Below are 21032 nucleotides of genomic sequence, written 5' to 3'. Positions count from 1 at the left end.
AGCTTCCTGGATACTTATTAAAGCATGGTAAAAGATATACATTGAATATAACAACCTGTGTGTTAAAAGACAAAAAATATATTAATACACATTGAAAAGCCTTGGAGAAAATAAATATTTGCCAGGCATGGAAAGGTAGCAATGCAGTTACCAGGCAGGTCTCTCTTGGGAGGGAATTCTTAATACAAGTCACCTCCACTCAGAATGCTCTGTCTGTCTCTCTCTGGTTACCACTGGCCTGATGGTGGAAACATCTGGAGAACGTCTGAAGATGGGCCATTGTTCCATCTGCTTTGAGTACTTCAGCATCTCCTAAATCAGGCACCCCCAACCTGCGTCCCTCCAGATGTTTTGTCATACAACTCCCATGATCCCTAGCTAACAGGACCAGTGGTCAGGGATGATGGGAATTGTAGTCCAAAACATCTGGAGGGCCGAAGGTTGGGGGTGCCTGTCCTAAATGCTTGGAGGCAACTAGTGGATCATTAAAAAAACCAACAACACTAAAGTTATAACTGCTCTTTAGAAACACTTCACGGGAGTTGACATTCTTTCAGAGTTGCAACAGGTGGAAAATGTTGCCAACAAACTGTTGATGGGGCAGATTGCCAGCAAAATGCAATGCAGGTGTTTAAAATCTTGTATTGCCTGCCTGTATGTTTCCAGGCCAGGTTCATGGTTCTTGTTAGCAGACCACGAGCTTTACATCAGTCAACAGTGTGATGCTGCAGCAAAAAAAAGCTAATGCTATTCTAGGCTGCATCAACAGAAGTATAGTGTCAATATCAAGGGAAGTAATAGTCCCACTCTATTCTGCTTTGGTCAGACCTCATCAGGAGTACTGTGTCCAGTTCTGGGCACCACAGTTTAAGAAAGAGACTGACAAGCTGGAACGTGTGCAGTAGTGGAGGGTGACCAAGATTACCAAGGGTCTGGAAACGAGCCTTATGAGGAACGGTTGAAGGAGATGGGTATGTTTAGCCTGGAAAAGATGAGACCGAGATAAGATACAACAGCCATCTTCAAATATCTCCAGGGCCATCTTCAAATATCTCACATGGAAGATGGAGCTAGCTTGTTTTCTCCTTTTCTGGGGGGTAAGATTCAAACCAATGGCTTCAAGTTACAAGAAAGGAGATTCCAACTAAACTTCAGGAAGAACTTTCTGACAGTAAGAGCTGTTTGATTGTGGAACAGACTCCCTCAGGAGGTAATGGGCTCTCCTTCCTCTGAGTTTTTAAGCAGAGATTGGGTGTCCACCTGTCAGGAATGTTTTAGTTGAGATTCCTGCATTGCAGAAGGGCTGGACTAGATCCCTTCCAACTTTACAGCACTATGCTCGACATGCCACAACATTAGAAATTAATAGTTGGAAACTGAGTGTGTCAACATGCATGTTATGACCCAGTATTTTCAGTCCAGAAGGGAAGAGGGTTGGATTGCAGGATCTTTTGTTCCCTCTCAGATTCCACAACCCAACATGGCAATTATTGTGCATTCTGATGAACAATTCTCTTTTGATATATGCTTTAAAATGACTGATATGAAAAGCTCCTTTGCTGCAGCTTTTTACTGTCCTGGGCAGCGTAGAAGATGAGAAGGCAAATGTCCTCTGAAGCTTGAGGGGTGAATTGGTGAAAGGCTGTTGTGAGGGATTTGTGCCACAAACAAAAAAAGGGGTAGCTCTCACCCTTGCAGAGGACCAACAGAGAGGCCATCTCCTGCTTTTGTTGACTGCACGGTATATCTGCAAATCACTCAGTCAGACCAAGGAAATTGTAACCTTTGCCCTCAGAGTTAACAAGATCTGCTAATGTGCAATCGCCTTTTCGCCATCAGATGCTGCTGGCAAGGATCCTGCCCAGGAATGACCTGAGGACACAGCAGACAAGCCTTAAGTGATTGTCTCCATCTCTTTCTATCCTGTTTACAATACAACAGCTTTTCCTCAAACAAAATGCTTTCTCTGTGTGTGTGTGCTAAACACACCCCTTCATGCTCCTGGGTGCTGGCTATTTGAGCCAATTTACTGGTCTCCCCCTTCCCCCAAACCATCCACATTTCTCGAGATGTATGTACCAGGTAGCTGCACCTGGACTAAACAAACAAATAAATTCGGTTTTCAAAATATAGAACGAGAGAGGCAGTATCAATTGACCTCTCTCACTGGGAAAGCACAACTGATCGTGTTGGTGGCTTGGTTCACACGACCACCCTGATGCTGTTCTGTCTCGCCATAACTAACTCATACAGGCCTGGATGTGTTATAGTTGTGAAGGAGTGGGCCTTTTCCGTGGTGGCACCCCATATTCGGAATACCCGCCTCCATAAAGAGGCTCAACAGCTGTTGACATTACAATCTTTCCAGCCCTAGGTTAAGACTTTCTTGTTTCCCCAGGCCTGTTAAAAGCTTTACACTTGGCATTTAGCTGCTTGTCTTTTAGGTTTTCATTGTTTGGGGGTAGTTTTATGATTCTGCTTTATGTTGTGCTCTATGATTGAGCATTACATCTCCAGCACTTCTCTGATTCAGACTTATAAATTTGAGCAAGTCTGCTCAGATTTAGATACCATCTGTAAATGATTTTCAGATAGTTCCCCTTCAAAGAGGAACACTTTAACACTCTCACAAACTCTCCCTCACAATTGCCTGCCCCCTCCTCACTGTCCGCCCAAGACTTTGCCTCCTTCGGTGCCTTGTGCCTAACAGATGGTGCCAGGTGAACATGCGTCTGGAGAGAGGGCTCTCCTTCGACTGGACATCGTGTCAGAAAAAGTCCTTCTGCCGGGTAATCACCTGCCTGACCCCAGAAGCAGAAGCACTTGGAGCAGGGCCTCTGAAGATTATCTTAATTGGCAGGCAGGTTCATGTGGGAAAAGGCTTTTAGAGACACTCGCCCCAGGCTGTCGAGGGCTCCTTAGAGGTCAAAACCAGCAGATTTGAATGGTGTCTGACAACAAACTGGGAGCCACTGAAGATATTTAACCCTGGAGTGAGATGTTCATGGTGGTCGGTACCAGTTAACTATTTTGGTTACCGTCTTCTGCACTTGTTGGCATTCCTAAAGATTTTTAAAAGGCAGCTCCACAATACGAGAACAAAGATGGGGGAGCGTTAGGTCTAGGGATCCCTTGCCCTCTGTACCCAACCCCCAGGACTATCCCAGATGATCCACGCTCCTCCAGCATATGCCTGCCAGCATAAAAGTGCGCTTACCAGCCAGCAAAAAAACAACAACACACACAAAAACCCCCAACAGTAATCCATGTGCATTAATATGACTATATTAGTTGCAGCTCCTCAATGTCCTCTGTTATTGCACCCATACTTACCGGTAATTCATGTTGTGCGGATGCCTGATTATCGCGTTTCAAAGCAACTACTCTATTTCAAACTTAAAAATGGAAAGCATAATGCTGGTGGTCAACAAAAGAGGTTTAAAGACTGTCTCAAGGCAAATCTTAAAAGATGTAGTATAAACACCAACAATTGGGTAACACTTGCCTGTGAGTCCTCCAACTGGAGAACAGACTTTACCAAAGATGTCATGGGCTTTGAAGACGTTTGAACTCTGGACACAAGGGAGAAACGTGCTAAGAGGAAGGCATGCTTGGCCAACCTTCGCCATGTCCCCACTGTGGAAGGACATGTGGATTCAGAATTGGCCTCCACACTCACTTACGGACTCATTGTTAAAACCATGTTTATGGAAGACAATCTTACTCAGCCACGAGTGATCGCCAAAGAAGAAGAGTTAATTTACTGGGACAGGACTGTAGGTGCCATTGTTAGCTGAGCTTGAGAAAGACCAACCTACATGAACATCACTTAAAATCAGGGGGCATCAGTCCTCAACTCCTAAAGGGCCATACAGGCCCCAGCTGGGGGTGGGAGAACAGAAGTGGGTGGAGGTGGGAGCAACGGTCAAGGAATGTGGAGTTGGTTATATTAGTGGAAAGGTAATTTCCTGTAAATTTGCGAAGTCCTCAGTTTGACCTGTGGCTGAATAATTAGAGGCACGTTTCTCCTTAATCTATTAGCAGTTGAAGGTCATGCCATGAATTTCCTGAAAGGCAATTATCTTCAGATAATACCAAGAAGGTATTTAGAAATTACCCAGCATTTTAAGTTCTCATAAGGTAAACATCAACGTAAGAGTTCCCTTGCTGCATCAGATCAAAAGGTCCCTCTTGTAGTCCAGAATTTTGCAACACCAGCCAGACCAAATGCCTTTCCAGGGGCGGGATTTGGAAAGAGAGCACAGAAAGAGCACAATTGTTCACTCAGGCAAAATATAGTCATTCACACTGGATGTACACCCCACAACAGGTGGGGCAAAGTTTTGGATTTGAAATTCTATTTCATTCCTGTTTGTCTCAATCCAGGCAATCAATTAGTGTCCTCAAGAAAGTCAGAAATCTTTCCCCTCCACATCTCCGATTGCTGTTTCTGGTCCTGCCACAATAAGGATCAGAACCTTGAGGTTCTGTTAAATGCATGAATGCGCTTCACAGAAATTCTCCCCTTTCATGAGAGTGGGCATGGGGGGCGGGGGGAGCTGAGAAGAATCATGACAGTAGCGAATTAAATGGAAGGTGGGCAAGGGTGGTGAGCAACCTTCAGGAAGGTTGAAGTGAACCGTGAGACCCACAAACCCGATACCAGATGCAAAAAGAATTATAGACGGAAGAATTGAACTGAATTAATAGTTTGTGTATGGCAACTTTTTGTTAGACTACACCCTCCCACCTCTTTCCAATTTTCATTCCAGCAACATAACTGGGTTGGAGGAGTTGCTTTGAATGGATCAAACCGATCCATTCTGAAGGAAATCAGCCCTGAGTGCTCACTGGAAGGACAGATCCTGAAGCTGAGGCTCCAGTACTTTGGCCACCTCATGAGAAGACTCCCTGGAAAAGACCCTGATGTGGGGAAAGATGGAGGGCACAAGGAGAAGGGGACGACAGAGGATGAGATGGTTGGACGGTGTTCTCGAGGCTACCAGCATGAATTTGACCAAACTGCGGGAGGCAGTGGAAGACAGGAGTGCCTGGCGTGCTCTGGTCCAGGGGGTCACGAAGAATCAGACACGACTAAACGGGACACGACTAAACAACAACAACAACACTTGAGGAAAAGAGAGAAAAGAGCGGTGCCACTGTTATTATTGTTTTATTATTCAGTTGCGCGTGTCCATTTCAGCGCGTGAAAATAACAAAATCTCCCGCAGACTGAGGACAGGTAGGGTTATTTTCGCCTTCTGTACTCTTGCAGAACGGGGAGAGAGAGATGGAAATGGACTTTGCCATTAATGTTATTATTCAGCTGCATATGTCAATTGCAGTGCATGCAAATATAAAAACGTACTGCATGATGGCAAACTGACATCAACTGTGTGTGGTGGTGGTGGTGGTGATGGGGGAGGCAGCTTAAATCCAAAACCCCGGCTTAGAAAGCGCAGCGACTTGGTTTGATAAAGATCATCCCGGCTGCCTCTTCCGCCAGCTCCGCCCCGCTCCCCGCCTCCCCGCCTCCTTTCTCTGCACCCGTTGCTCAGGCGCCGGCAGGGGCAGGCGGCGCCGAGCGGGTGACGTCACAGGCGGGGGCCTTCGGCAAGCCGGAAACCGGAAGCGCCGGTGTAGGGACCGGGTGACGTGTTAAAGAGTGGGAGCTGTGTGGGAGCCCAGTCAGCCGAGCGGCAGCCATGGAGGCGCTTTACCACCAGACCAACAAGTGCGTGTGCGGGGCGGGAGCTTGCAGTAGTAGTAATAATAATAATAGTAATAGGCCCTGAGCCCGGCCTTGGCTGGGGAGGGCGGGGTATAAATAAAAATAATAATAATTATTATTATTAATAACCAGAGTACCTCGTTCTCGGGAGGGAAGGCGGCGGCGGGGCGGAGGTGTTTCAATAAATGGGGGGAAACCGAGGGAGAGCCGTGGGGTGGAGGGAGGTTTCAGTGGGGTGGGTGTGGGGGAGGGGAGTGGTAGCCATGGTAATGGGACGGAGGGCTGTAATATTCCAGTTCATACTCTGCATTTATATGCCCCCCCCCCCGTTCGTATATGTGAATCGTAGCAACAGCCCTGCTGTACTATGTATTTATATCAAGGAGGAGGGGCTGAGTGGAAGGCCACGTAAGTAAAAAGTCTGTGGCAGTTTGAAGGAAGTGTAACCTGGTTCTGGTGCCTGCCTGCCTGCCTACCTACCCACTGAAAGATCTTTGCACAACATCTCTGAACCATTTGCCTGACAGTGTTTGAAACCCAGCCAGATGGGCGGGGTATAAATAATACATTATTATTATTATTATTATTATTAGAAGTACATCGCCTGCTATATTGGGGGGGGGGTAGCCTTGGCGCTTTCGTCACTGATTCTCGGCCGAATAGCAAAGGCAGTGGTAGAAACTTTTGATAAGTAGGGTGGGTGGGGGTGCGTCTGTTTGCACCACCAAAAAAGTTATCCTGCTAGCAAAAGCTAGAGTGGTCAGTAGTTCTTGAGATTTTTTTAGGGGGCGGACCTAAAAAAGTTTTGCCGCACTGCCACGGCAAAAAATATAAACTGCTGCCTCCACTGCGTAACCGCGAGCACCATGTCACCCTCTATCTCTGTCGCACAGAGGTGCCAGAACACACCAGAGATGTGACGGAGCTCAGTTCCGGTGAGTTCCGGCTGAAAAAAGGTCCTGGGCATTATTATTCCCACCCCATTTTGTTACGTTTGTCTCACTATGCTGTTCCACAGAGCCTTTGGGTCAGATGGCATAATTTTTAGCGTAATGCGGTTCATCATTGTAATCTTGTTCAGCAGCTAAATCCCACTGGGTAGGCCTCCAGTTTCAATTCAGAAATAAGAAGTTTTGAAAACACAGCCCTGGGTGGGGGAGATTGTGAACAGCAGGATGGGGATAAATAATTGGGGGCATGTTGAGAGGGAAGCGAGAACAGGAAAGAATAAGGATGATGATTCTTTGTGTAGGGGTAGAAGCAGCGTGAAGCTTAGGAAGCAGGCTGAGTATCCATGTTGGGAAGAAGGGGGGAAACAGTCATTGATATGGGACACCAAAGGGTAACATCAGGTGGCAAGGACAGAGGTTCACAAACAGGGACTATTTGTGCCTGAAATCAGCACCAGTAAATTTGTGGATACACTTGGGGCTCTGGAGGGTAGAAGAAAAGGGAGATCACCACCTTAGTGACTGTCACAAGGGCTGCTGTTGGAAATCTTTCCTTCTCCCACCTACTATGAGAGACTTCATAACTGAGAAGGGGAGTAAGTAGACCTGGTAGCAGGAGTCAGGTGATTGCTTACCATTGTTTACTGCAGTGTTTCCCAACCTTGGGCCTCCAGCTGTTTTTGGACTACAACTCCCATCAACCTTAGCTAGCAAGACCAGTGGTCAGGGATGATGGGAATTGCAGTCCACAAACAGCTGGAGGCCCAAGGTTGGGAAACACTGGTTTATTGTGTAATCTTATTCCTGTCTACTCTCATTGAGTTGTATGGGTCCTACACTCAGAGAAATGGGGATAAGAAATGTGCAGAGGGCTTCTCGCTTGTATCTTGTTCATCCTTGTAACAACTCAAAGGTCATCCATTTGGATACTGGGCAACCAAGACTGAAACTAAGAGCGATTGCTGTGCCATTAAAATCTAAGATTGAGCTGTACTTTGATTCCCCAGATTTACATGTGTAGTTTAATCTACACAAGGTCCAGACTCTGTTCTCTAGGCACTGGGTCACAGTGGATTACCCCCTCCCCCCAGCCATAGACACATTCCTTTTGTATTGTGTATGGCTTTGAGCAGTAGCTGTCTTCTGACAAACTCAACTCTGGCCTGGGTGGAAAGGATGGCTTTCAGATTTTCGAAATCCTGAGTGTTCAACACAGTGCCTCTTTAAAACAGACTCTTCTTTGCCATCACCCTTCTAATCCTAGAGTGATTCTTTGCCATAATGGGTTGCCAATATTTTTGAACCCATGGGCAAATTTGGAATCTTGTAAGAGTGCCATGGGCACCACTTCTTCGGCTTCTCTTTCTCGCCCCAGACTGAGTAAGCACACACAGAATCTTTGATCTTCCAAGGGGTCTGGATAAAAGCTGGAACCAGTGGAACTAACATGGCTCCTCTTGAATTTGCATGATATTCACAGCATCCTGCAAAATCCACCATTATATTAAAGCTAAAAGTAGTTCAACACACAGTATGAATACAGAGCTGGTGTTTGTCCACCACATACCCAAGGCATGGATCTTCATGACTTTTGCCTGGGATGTTAAAACCGTCAACAAACCACGAGTACATTTGTGGATAAAACAGTCTCCTATCACTTGGTGGTGATTTTCAGGAGAAATATGAGGATCTATAAGAACATATGCATGTTGAATCCCTGTTGTATCATGGTGGTGCTAGAAAGCACCAGATATGTGACTTTTATATTTTGGTCAGTGGAGATGGATTTGATGATGATTGGGGAATGATGGGAACTCATAAGAAAAGTATTCAATTTCAAGAGGATCTATTTTACTGGATCTAACATTATGTGTGTGAATCTGTAACAGCGAAACCAGATGTCTTCATCTGCCCCAGCTGCAATAAAACATGTCCCTCCCATGTTGGTCTGTACAGCCACAGCAGCTGCTGTATCTTTCCAATGGTTTGACTTCATCTCTGATGGTGCATTCTTCCATTGTCTCTTGAGGCAGGTGGATGCCAGCAATATATGCCTTCTCCCTCTCTGTCTCCATTCCCTTTCTCTCTTTGGTTACTTGCTTCTTGTTCCCTTTTACCTCAGACACTTTATATTCTGTTAAGCTGCTGATCTGAGCTTGAAAACTATATATCATGCTGAAAGAGGAAGTAGGAAAGAGCATTACTCTTCCATCTTCTTCTTTTACAACTCTGTAGTTTTCAGTGGGTTGGGGGAGATAACAACCCATGGCACTTCATGACAAAGTGGGGTGTTCAGGGTGAGTGCCAGGGGAAGACCTCAAGGGTGCCGTTATGCCCATGGGCACCATGTTGGCGAGTGCAGTTCCACCCTGTTTCTATAGTCTAGCACTGAACTTTGTAGCCAAGTCCTACATTCCTGCATCTTACACTGTTTAATCTTTAAAGCTTTAAAAACCATACACCTTGACAATCTGATGAAAAGAACATTACATGCCCTTATGGTGTTTTTCTTTTTAAAAAAATGTCCAGAGCTAGTCATGGACATACCATGTGCTCAGTTTTGGCATGTGCTCAGATGTTGAGTTGGCATGTTCTTGAAAACCTTCCAAACGTTAAAACATTAAGCAAGGTTGTGGAGACTTCAGAGGTTGCTGAAGCTGTTGTCATGCTTGTTTCCTCACCTGGTGGAGCCTGTTTGTGTTGACTAAAATGAAAATGAGCTAAAGATAGTTGAGTAAATCATAAAGAGTTGGACTGAAGGCCATCTCATTCAATTCTCTGTCCCAAACCAGCAGAAACCAACAGATCCAGGGGTAGCCAAGTGGGTGCTCTCCAGATGTTGACGTCATTGGACTCTCAGCACCCCTGACCATTGGCCATGCTGACTGGGGCTGATGGGAGTTGACATCCAGCAACTGGGGCTTCCCCTGAATCAGTCCTTGATCCCTTCTAGGCTCTAGTGATAGTTGGCTGGGATGATTTCCAAGAAGGTGCTTGCAAAGCGAATGGCTCTCTGTGGCATTGCTAGTGTTGCAGCCTTTCTGTCTTGCCCATCAGACTCTAGCACACCTGAGCTGCTTCTCTTTGTCAGATGCTGAGTCTCATTCTCCCCCCCCCCTTTATTGACCCCTGCTTTTAGTCATTCTCTTGGTGTGCTCAAGTGATTTTTCTGCCACGCATCCGTTTCCAGGAGGTGCCCGTGGGGCAGAGCATTCTTCCCCTCCTTGCCCTACCTGATCTCCCACGTCCTGTTGCCTTTTCTCTGCCTCTGGCCTGATATCCTCAGTCTGTTTCCAAAACAGGTTTTCTAGTTGGCAGGGCTGAGCCATTCCCACTCTTTGTTTTGGAGGAGGTCCCAAAGAGAAATGCCAGATAATCATGGCGAGATATCCCAGCTTTTAACTTTCTTGCTTATAGAGTGGCTCAAGTGCTACAGTGTTCATTCAGAATTTGGATGCTCCTTTAGCCAATGGAAAGAGATTTTGAACCAACTATGCATCTGGAAACTTTCTACTGCCTTAAATACATTGAGGTTTCATTCATATAGCATATTTATTTGACGAACACATAGAAAAGAAGGTCAAAATAGGCTGTGTTAATTTTACATGCTACATAAATATTTCAGATATTTTTCCAATAGCCAAAATATGGTTGAACTGAAATATTCGGGCGCGCGGGGGGAGTCAATAAAACACATTGAATGTGTTTTAAAATGTTAATTTCCAAGTCAGACTTTGAATTTGTTTGAAGTTATCTTCAATTTAATTCTTGTAAATATATTAAGACAATTCAAAGGTGTAAGATTCTGTTCAGATTTTTTTTGGGGGGGGAGCAGAATGATGGTATAGAATGGTTAGCATATTAAATTCTCAGCATGCTCGTGTCCACAAATATAGATGCTTCCCCAAAGATAGTCACCTGAAAATAGCTAATTACAGATTTGATTTTAGGTTGGACTGGTATTATAGCCTTTCCAATTGACTGATTTGACAGATATTTTATCAGTTTGTTACGTTGCAACCTAATTTTTGAAGCAGTGCATTTCTAAAAATGGAAAGAAGTTCATGCGAACCCCGCATTGTCAGCAAGACTGCATAAATTTGTGGCCTTTAAAAAAACCAAAACCATTCCCCCACACCCATGCCAGTCATTTCTGCCGTAAGAAGAGAAGTGCCATCTTTTGCAAATATTCCCTCTCTGGTCACCTGGAGGCAAGTCTTGCCACAAGTGATGAGGCAGATTGCTTTTTGTATTTCTGCTTTTGCCTGTGTCCTTGTTGCCTTGTAAATATTTCAGAGAATACAATGAAACCTTGGTTCTCGAGCGCCTTGGTATTCAAACATTTCGGCTCCCGAATGCCAAAAACCCAGACGTAAGTTTTCCAGTTTTCAACCGTTTTTCAGAAGCCAAATGTCCGATGCGGTTGTCAGCTAGGGTTTCTGGGGCGTCTGTGCCAACCGGAAGCCACGCCTTGGTTTTCGAACGTTTCGGAAGTCAAACGGACTTCTGGAACGGATTACGTTCGAGAACCAAGGTACCACTGTATATGAGAAATGTTAAGGAAATCTGTTCTGCAAAGTATGAGATTACATACTGCCAGGATGGCCATCATAGTACCTTGTGGCTGTGGATGTTATTGGACTCCCATCAGCTCCAGCCTGCACTGTCAGGGATGATGGGAGTTGTAGTCCCGCAACATGTGGAGAACATCAGGTTGGCTACCCTTGACTTGCACAGTATTTTTACTGTTATACCAAGGGTTTTACTTCAATATTCTGATTGCTCTGAGCACTGATGGTTCATTTCTGCCGTGTGTTTGCCTTCTTGGGAAATCCTCCTTTTCTGCCGGAAACCTTGTGCCTGACTAGAGCTTTTCTTCTTTTCAACAGGCAGGTCCATGAGGTCCAGTCATACATGGGCCGCCTCGAGACATCAGACAAGCAGTCAGTCCACTGTGAGTAATTAATAGAAGAGGGTAACCTCACCGTTGGCTTGGCCAGTGCTCCCTGACCTGTGTTTCCAATATGTGTCCTATTGAAACCATTAATATGTTTTGACCTTTAGGTGGTGTAATGGGTCTGTGCCAATGGCTGTTAGCCAGAAGGTTGGAAGTTCAAGCCCACCCAGGGACAGCTGTGGGTGGGATTCCTGCGTTGCAGGGGGTTGAAATAGATGACCTTCTGGGTCCCTTCTGACTTACAATTCTCTGATTCCATTTTGCTGTACAGTGGTACCTCGGGTTACAGACGCTTCAGGTTACAGACTCTGCTAACCCAGAAATAGTACCTCGGGTTAAGAACTTTGCTTCAGGATGAGAACAGAAATTGTGTGGTGGCGGCGCGGCAGGAGTGGGAGGCCCCATTAGCTAAAGTGGTGCTTCAGGTTAAGAACAGTTTCAGGTTAAGAATGGACCTCCGGAACGAATTAAGTTCTTGGCCCGAGGAACCACTGTACTGAGTGAAGGGTAGGATATGGGGAAAGCCGTGGGTGGTAGATTTTTTATATCCTCATTAGCCCAGTGGGGTAAATTTCCTTTTGGAAAGGCACTTCAACATACAAATAATTGCAAAAAAAGAGATGTGGCTGGCAGGTCACATTTTAGAAGAAGCATTCTTCTATGACTAGGGTGGGTAACATGTGGCCCTCCAGATGTTATTGGACCACAGCTCCTTTATCATTGGCCATCCTGGCTGGGGCTGATGGGAGTTGGAGTCCAACAAACTTGAGAGAAACCACACTGAAATATACTACAGTGAGTACATGACCCCTGTACGGCTCTCTCACGTGCCCCTACAGGCTGGCCCAAATTGTTGGAGAGGTTTGAACCCCATGTTGGGCAAAAGATTCCTGTATGGCAGGGGCTTGAACTATCTGTCTGTTGTGGTGCCTTCCAGTTCTGTAATTTTATAATCAACTTTGGTGATAGTGCTCTAAAATGCAAAGATTCTGGCTAACTTTTTATCAGGATTGTGGAAAACATACAGGAGAGTTGTTATTATTATTATTATTATTATTATTATTATTATTATTAATAATAATAATAATTATAGCAGCTTTTTTAGCAGAGCTTTCTTTATTATCTTGGTTTATGTGTCCAAAGAGGGAATTAAAATGTAAATTTAAAGGCTTGATAAAGCGTCCTCTGGTAGCAGTAGTCAGTAACACAAAGGTGACTCGGGCACTTGAACAATTTGGATACCGCTGCCTACCTAAGAAACTTTTGGACAGTTGTAATTTCCGAGAAGATTATACACAGTATCAGAATCCTGCAGCGAAAAAAGAACCCACAGGTGGTTATTTCTCACACATACATCTCATATGTTGGCAGCAAGAATATTTGCTGCCAACAGCAGCAGAAATTTGGACAGCATGAATCTCTGGCTATATATAAAGTTCAAGAGGTCAAGACACAAAGACTTTAACAACTAATCCACACCTAATGACCCACCTAAGTGGTACTCAGGATATCACTCAAGAAATCACTCAAGATATCTCTCAAGTAATTAAGGAACAAAAGAAGAAAAGGCACACTAGCCTGGGAACTTCCTCTCTGCCCAGAACATTGGAGGCTATACACCACACCCCCTCTACAGTATTTATAGGAACTCAAACACTGAGATCCTGCTCTGTTCCAGTAACAAGAAGCCGAAAGCACCAGCCTGAAGATGACGAGTGAGACCTCGTCGAAACGTCGCCTAGACACCCCAACTTTTACACGGGAAGACACCCGAGGACACCAAAACCTGCATTCCTGTACCCGTGAAAATCTACGAAAGCATATATATATATATATATATATATATATATATATATATATATATATATATATATAAATGTCCTGCCCCCCACCAAAATCTATGTGTATTTGCCCATCGTGCCCTAAATAGAGGAGATTTGTTCCTTGTTTTGTTGCTTTATTTTCCACATTCCATAAAATACTCAAAACAAATGTTTGCAATACCGCTACTGGTGAATGGCAAAGTGTTTTCCACATGCTGAAGTGGCAGGGCATTCCTCACACTCCCTGGCCCGATGGTTGTGGTGGGCACCTTCTCCACCTAGCTTCATGATGGGTGGCACTAGGAATATGAACACCTTCCACTTTCTCTGGTAGAAATCTCCCATTTCACACAGCGTGGCAAAGCGTGGCAAGAAGGCATTGTGCTGGTTAAAACAGCGAGTGTCCATCTGGCCCTGATGTTTCTTACCTTTCCTCCCTCATCTCCTCTTTCAGTGGTGGAAAACGAAATCCAGGCGCGAATAGACAGGATCTTCAGCGACTTGGAACGGTTGGAAATCTTTTGTAACAAGGAGCCTCCTAGCAAGCGGCAGAACGCCAAGCTGTGAGTTTCCTTCTTCCTCGTCCTCCCAAACTACTTCTTGTGTCTTGGGACATATATTAGTGCAGCCTTCTGACCTGTTCTTGGGGCAAGTTGTGGTTGTTGTGGTTGCTGTTGTTGTTGTGATGGTACTGCATTGCTTGCTGCCTTCCATATGGGATAGAAGGTGCAGGGCAATAAATTTATTATTACGAACGAATCAGGCTATGTGGCAGGCTTTTCTCTTTCTTATGCCTGTGAATGTTTTCTTAATTGCACCGATTTCCAAAAGAACTTGAAGGCAGCTTAAAATCGAGCTCTTAAGGAAAGAAACCTGCTGATACAGGAAGCCTTCGGGCGGTATGGGAAAGAGACTTGGGGATCATAATTGCAGGTCATACATGGCAATCAGTTTGACACAACCCAACCCTACGAACAATCTCTGCTCATCTTCAGGAGGCCTCACTTAAAATTATATTTCGCTGGCACTGGACTCGCCTAGCCAAAATAAACACTAGCATCTCTCCTCTTGCTGGAAAGGCTGCAGAGTGATAAGTTCATATTTTCATGCTTGGTGGAGTTGCAGGATAGCATGCTCCTTTTAGGAAAAGCTGTTTCCTATTATTTCCAAAATTACACAGCAATCCCTTCCACCCAATTCAGTTCTTGCCTTATTCTCATTAGACTCAGATGTAAACAATAGCCTTAAATGCAGAGATTTAGTGTGTTTTTTCCCTCTATTATCAGCAACCTGATTCACAGTAGCCTGATGCTGGAAACAACCCATAGAAATCCCCATTGAAATCTGGGTAAATAATATTTGGAATAATGTAGCTCTATCGTAATGCTTCACTTGCCACAGAAGGGTAATTAAAGGCACTTCAAGGAGAGACACTTTTGGCGAGACTTGGCTTCCTTTCTTTTCCTTTATAAATAAGACTGAAGATACTTTTATTCCACCTACAGAACAAGATTCTCCGTGGAGACTATATTTGAATTGATAATGCATAAATAAATGTACAGTTGTACCTTGGATCCCGAATGCCTTGGTGCTGAGACATTTTAGACTGTGGAACGCTGCAAACCCAGAAGTGAGCGTTCCGGTTTGCGAACGTTCTTTGGGACCCGAACGTCTGATGTGGCTTCCGATTGGCTGCAGGAGCTTCCTGTAGCCAATCAGATGCCGTGCTTTGGTTTCCCGAACAGATTCCATTTTACTTCCAAGGTACGACTGTACGTATTGCTTGTGTACTGCATATGAAGGTTAATAATAATGTACCATAGGACAAGTTACTGTAGCTAGACGTTGTTCTTGTATTTACATGAAAATCAAAGCTCATGGCTTTCTTCCTCCTTTCTGTGACTTGTCGTTCTCAGACGAGTTGACCAGCTGAAATACGACATCCAGCACCTGCAGACAGCGTTGAGGAACTTCCAGCACCGACGTTACGCACGGGAGCAGCAAGAGAGGCAGCGGGAGGAGCTTCTGGCCCGAACATTCACCACTAACGTATGTCCTCCCGTAAAACCAGTGGATTTGTGCTAATATTCGACTCCCTCCCGTGTCCCAATGTTCATCTATTTAACAGCTGCCGTTCTCAAATGGGGTTTTTTTGGGTGGCGAGAAATCATGGGGTTTAGCGCTTAAGGAGATCAGCAACGATGTCCAAACTCACACGAGGCACCTTTCCCATCACTGCCAATCTTCTCTTGCAATACATGGGGAGTTTTCTTAGTCTTTGAGGACACATGGAGCGGCAGCTCGATTTTGTGGCAGTCACACTTATGTGGAAAATGTAAGGACAGAAAGTTTGAACTTGACTGCTGCAGAATAATGCTGATTCTTTTTTTTTAAAAAAAAAACCCAAACATGGGCTTTTGTTGACACCCTTGTCCTTCTGGGTTCAGAGTGCCAAGGAAAGATAACCAACATGCTTCCCTCCCCTCCTCCCCCTTTGCAGGATTCTGACACCACCATTCCGATTGATGAAACCTTGCAGCATAACGAGTCCCTCCAAAATGCTCACCGTGGCATGGACGATCTCATTGGCAGCGGGACCAGCATTCTGCAGGGCCTGAGGGATCAGAGAATGACATTAAAGGTGGGCATAGGATGGGACCTCCAGCTTTTTAAAATATATTTGTATATGGGGAGTAGGCACCCACTTTTTCTTCTCCCCCCTCTTTTAATTCTAATAACTTTCCAGAATTCTGAAAAGTGTAAAACTCAGGTGCAGGTTCTTTTCATTCTCGCCCTCTGTGTCTCTTCTCCAACTTCTCCTCGGTCACCCTGTCACTCCTCTGTTGTTCCTTCCCCCCCCGGTACGGCAAAGCCAAGTGTAGCGATCACACACACAAGACCCCCGGATGTTTGACGGTCTATTGACCCTGTGCCGCCACTGCGATTTCTTTTTCCGCTGCCCCCACCCCGTATCTCACGGGGACACACAGAGTCCAGTCAGTTGTTAACATAAACAAATAATCAAGTTTATTTTTAAATGCAGGAACAAGCTTATGGTTTCAGTTACCGTATTTTTTGCTCTATAAGACTCACTTTTTCCCTCCTAAAAAGTAAGGGGAAATGTGTGTGCGTCTTATGGAGCGAATGCAGGCTGCGCAGCTATCCCAGAAGCCAGAACAGCAAGAGGGATTGCTGCTTTCACTGCGCAGCGATCCCTCTAGCTGTTCTGGCTTCTGAGATTCAGATTTTTTTTTTCTTGTTTTCCTCCTCCAAAAACTAGGTGCGTCTTGTGGTCTGGTGCGTCTTATAGAGCGAAAAATACGGTAATTGTTCTTTTGTCAGTTTCTTATTCTTAGTTCCTAACAGCTCCAAACTGATTATTCCAACTATCTATCTGACTCCACCTAACAATTCCTCTCACTCTCTCACAATACAACTCTACCAACCCACTACCTATTCCTCCCTCTTCCTTCTTCAGCTCCCCAACCTCAACCCTCAACTCAACTCAACTCAACTCATCTCAATTTTCAAAATCTTCCACTCTTAACTTTTACTCCCCCCTTGCATTCTCACTGGCCAATCACATCCCACCTATTTTAACCCTTTCCTTATGACTCATCCTAGGAGGCAAACTCCACACCAATCTTCCCCTTTTGAAACCGCCACCGCTGTAGCTGCACTCAAGGCTTTTGGATACACCCAAATTCCACATGTTGCGAATGTAGCATTAATTCAACCTGTCAGGTTTTCTTGTAGCTTCGTTGTGCCCTGCTGCAAATTTGGACAGAGTTTTGCAAATTTACTCCTGGATAAGAAGCTCTGAGTATCGGTCCAGGGAGGGGGCAAAGCTGGGTGGTGGAGAAAATATTTTGCATGCAGAAGGTCCCAGGTTCAGGAGCCTTGGCTCCACCTATTAAAAGGGTCTTCCTGAGACCATGGGGCAAGCAGACAGTAAACGGCTAAGCTGGATAATTCCTTTGTTCCTGGTATAAGGCAGCTTCTTGTGACTTAAAAGAGAATCTGAAGGTTGCCTATCCTACCCAAAACCTTTTCCTGAATCAGGATCCTCCATGCCAGCGGTTCCTAAAAAGAGCAAGACTATTTGCATATGAGGTTTCCCCTACCTTCCCTCTTCTCATTGGCCCACTGTTCCTTCACTCCACTGTTTGCCCTCCTTCTCCTCCTCTAGCTATTGCTGGCTCTGGTCTCCTTCCGCCCTTCAACCAGTCGTTCTGCCTCCTTGCATCTCCATCACTTTCTGCCCTCGGGGTCTTCTTCCTAACTCTCTGCCCTGTTCTCTGGGCACCCCACTATCAATGGCACGCAGCTTCTGGGGTCCCTAAGCCACGCCGGGTGCTATTGTCTCCCCAGCCGCCACTCCCTGCCATGCAGAGGTTAAAAGCTCAAGTGTCCTCGGTAGCCGCTGACGTAAATGCCGTTTCCGAACCCCGTGCCTGTTTTTATTCCAACCCCAGCCCTTTTCCTCTGCAAGAAGCAGGCTGGGTGTGGTAGGCTTGAGCCACCGGGCAACCCCTGATATTCCTGCCAAGCTAGAGAAACCGCTTCCCTGCGCTGCCCTGGCCCCACTTGGAACACAGCTGTCCAAACACCCACTCCAGCAGTCTCTCGCCTCTTAAGGCGTTACAGGATGTGACCTTGCAGGCTTGAATGTTCATTTTGGAGTGATGTCATCCTGGAAATGAACTGTAGCCTTTTAGCATCCCGTTAGTAATCACATCGGATCAGATGAGCATGTTGACATGGCTCTCCCTAGATGGAAGCTCACAGGCTGAATATTCCTAGATGGAAATGTGGAATGCTTCTTTTCAGAGTTCTGGGGTGAGGATTCTCATTCTTTGTGTAGTTGCATCTCAGTAGGCAACACAGAGGTATCACATTTCTTGGCTCTCCTCTCGCTGTTCCCCTACACAACGACACACCTTTGCTGCTGTTCTTGGAGCCACTCCCGATTTTTCCATCACACCAATTGTGGCACTGCTCCAGGATAGATTCCCTGTGGAAAAGGAAGCATTGGGGTTACATGAGTCTGCAGCATAATTCTGGCTTCCTAAGGGAGGACCTCAGTGAAGTGAAAGCCTTCACCAAACACAATTTTAAAAGTGAAATACAGTGGTACCTCGGAACTTGAACAGCTCTGTTCTCGAATGTTTCGGTTCTCGAATGCCAAAAGCCTGAAAGTAAATGCTTCCGTTCTCTAATATTTTTCAGAACCTGAAGGTGCAATGCGGCTTCCGCTGAGTGCAAGAAGCTCTTGCAACTAATGGGAAGCCGCGCCTTGGTTTTCAAACGTTTCGGAAGCTGAACAGGCTTCCGAAACAGATTACGTTCAAGAACCAAGGTATCACTGTATATGGAATTTGGCCACCAAATTTTTCTTTTTTAAAAAAGGTGTTCTCCACTGTGGCTTTTTCTTCCATATCCCCCTGGCCTACCTGTGATTTCTGATTCCTGATGGAGGGAGGGGCCATATACCTTTATTTGTGTGTTACTGTGCTGATTCTGATTGGTAGAAGACTGGTCCTCCTGCTTCCTGGTCTTATCGGAGCACAGGTAAAACCTGCATGGAAAAGCAGGTGGGTGATAGCCATGGGACAGGTTGTGCTTTCCTGGTGAGAGCTGTGCCTCTCTAGCACTGACCTTCCAGCACATGGGCCATGACCCACAACCCTGTTGCTACCTGGCCTAAGATGCTTTGTGAGAGCACTGGTGCTGCCATTTTTTTAAAAAAAAACCACAGTATGTCTATTTGTCTAAAATGAAGTGTCGCTGGATAGGAAACTGCTAAATCAAACAGAGGGTTCCATATTCCCCCTCCCCCCCCAAAAAAAAATTAAGTGTTGAAAGTATGGTTTTGGGATGGCATGGGAAACCTAACCAACTTCTGACAACAGAAGATCAGCAGGGAAGGATGGAGGCAGAGGAAAGGAGATGGGAAGGTGGAGTGGGCCCTGCAATTCAGAGGGAAGTGGAAAGCAAGTCCTTGTTCTGTAAAAGCTCATTCTGCTTGGATGGCAACCTGTCACGGATGCTTTAGCTGAGATTCCTGCATTGCAGGGGGTTGGACTAGATGACCGTGTGGGACCCTTCCAACTCTACAATTCTGTGATTCTTAGTAAACAACATCTGACTGTGGAAGATGCCGAAGCCATTCAGAGAGTCTGCCTGTTCGTTTCCCTAACGTTGCCGCATCTCTCTCTCTCTCTCTCACCTTCAGGGCACCCAGAAGAAAATCCTGGATGTTGTAAACATGCTCGGCTTATCCAACACAGTCATGCGCCTCACTGAGAAACGTGCCTTCCAGGATAAGTACTTCATGATCGGAGGCATGGTTGTGACCTGCGTGCTCATGTTCCTCGTGGTGCAGTACCTGACGTGAGCGGCAAGAGAACTTCTCAGTGGACTGTGATGGACTGACTGCCTTTCTTCATAGACTCCCAACGTAATGGCGAACCTCCTGCCTTCTGGACTGGTCATGTACTCTCCTTACGGCATCATGAGATGGCTCAGATTCAGCTTACGTGGACTCAGGCGCTTGGTACTGAAGGGGTTCCTACAAAGCCACACGGTGCCGAGACGCGATGTAATTCTTCAGCCAGGTGGTGGGCTGTCTCTCTGTGCCCCACGCAGGCTCAGCGAACATTGGCATGCGGTTGTCATGTGCTGCTCACAGGAGCGGTGCACATTCATGTGGTCACAGAACCCCTGTGCAATCGTGACGGAACCTAAGAATACTGCACGACTGTGCAGTCCGTGGAACTGCAGACCCACTTGGTGTTCTTACGAACCAGGTTACATACATGAACGTTGTGGTCAGCTGAGCGGTTTTGATTTATTTTACCTTTATATAGTCCCAGGATGCAAGGAGAGTGTTGTCCTGCCATGGCTAAAACAAGTAGAAATCTTCATGGGCCAAAAAGATCTTCTTTTTTGGAAGCTGTGTGCCTGCCTCTTATTTAGAATAAGCAGATCCTGAAGGCTAGACAGCAAGGTAACTCATTTTTGAACAATAGTAAAATATTCAGGGTAATGGATGGCAGCGGTCACCCTCCACTTTGCAGAAGCTAGCTCTTGGTGCAAAATGTTTGGGGCAGAACTGCCGACTTAGTAGGTACGTTTCTACGGGGACATCCTGGCTGCCATTGGAAGTATAATATATTTGCAAATATACTTGCAAAAGGCACTTATAAAATAAGGTTTTATCACAATCGGGGCCATTGGGTCAGTTCACAAATAATAGGCTGTAGCAAGTACCCTGCACCAACAGCAAAGGATATGAGAGTCTCAGTTTTTAATTTTAAAAGTTTCTAGTCTTCATGGGTACAAGTGGAGGCTTACAAAGATGAAGCCTGGCTTTAATGACTCTCGAGATTACGATGGCAATGCCATAAATTCTGTTGAACATGATTGGCTGACTCATATTGTAAGCTGCCCCCATCTCCAAATATCTCATTTTATTTTATTTTTATTAAATTTACATACCGCCCTATACTCAGGGTAGTTAACAGAATAGAATCAAGATATAAAACCACAAAATACATAATAAAAACAAC

The 21032-nt window shown here is 45.5% G+C and overlaps 2 protein-coding genes across 4 annotated transcripts in view; both read left to right on the top strand.

Annotated features, from left to right (window-relative positions):
- The first annotated feature begins 5606 nt into the window (after window positions 1-5606).
- Window positions 5607-20415, top strand: GOSR2 (golgi SNAP receptor complex member 2). 2 transcript variants are annotated; one of them, XM_081838284.1, is made up of 6 exons: window positions 5607-5734; window positions 11571-11635; window positions 13916-14024; window positions 15378-15510; window positions 15962-16102; window positions 19697-20415. In XM_081838284.1, exons 1-6 carry the CDS (start codon window positions 5706-5708, stop codon window positions 19856-19858), a joined length of 639 nt encoding a protein of 212 aa, XP_081694410.1. In that variant the 5' UTR covers window positions 5607-5705; the 3' UTR covers window positions 19859-20415. The 2 variants fall into 2 exon arrangements, with proteins under 2 accessions (XP_081694410.1, XP_081694411.1); XM_081838285.1 differs by lacking the exon at window positions 15962-16102.
- The window catches only part of LOC309328072 (la-related protein 6-like), a 31604-nt gene continuing 30947 nt past the window's right edge, over window positions 20376-21032 (top strand). For both annotated transcript variants that reach the window (XM_081837975.1, XM_081837973.1), the window contains exon 1: window positions 20376-20470. The gene's annotated coding sequence lies outside the window, so the exon portion shown is untranslated. The remainder of the gene's footprint in view (window positions 20471-21032) is intronic.

Source organism: Podarcis erhardii, assembly GCF_964252035.2.
Source record: "Podarcis erhardii genome assembly, chromosome: 13".
In the NCBI taxonomy this organism is placed as follows: Eukaryota; Metazoa; Chordata; class Lepidosauria; order Squamata; family Lacertidae; genus Podarcis; species Podarcis erhardii.
Note: the sequence above shows the minus strand (reverse complement) of the source record. Positions and strands in the feature narration are given on the sequence as shown.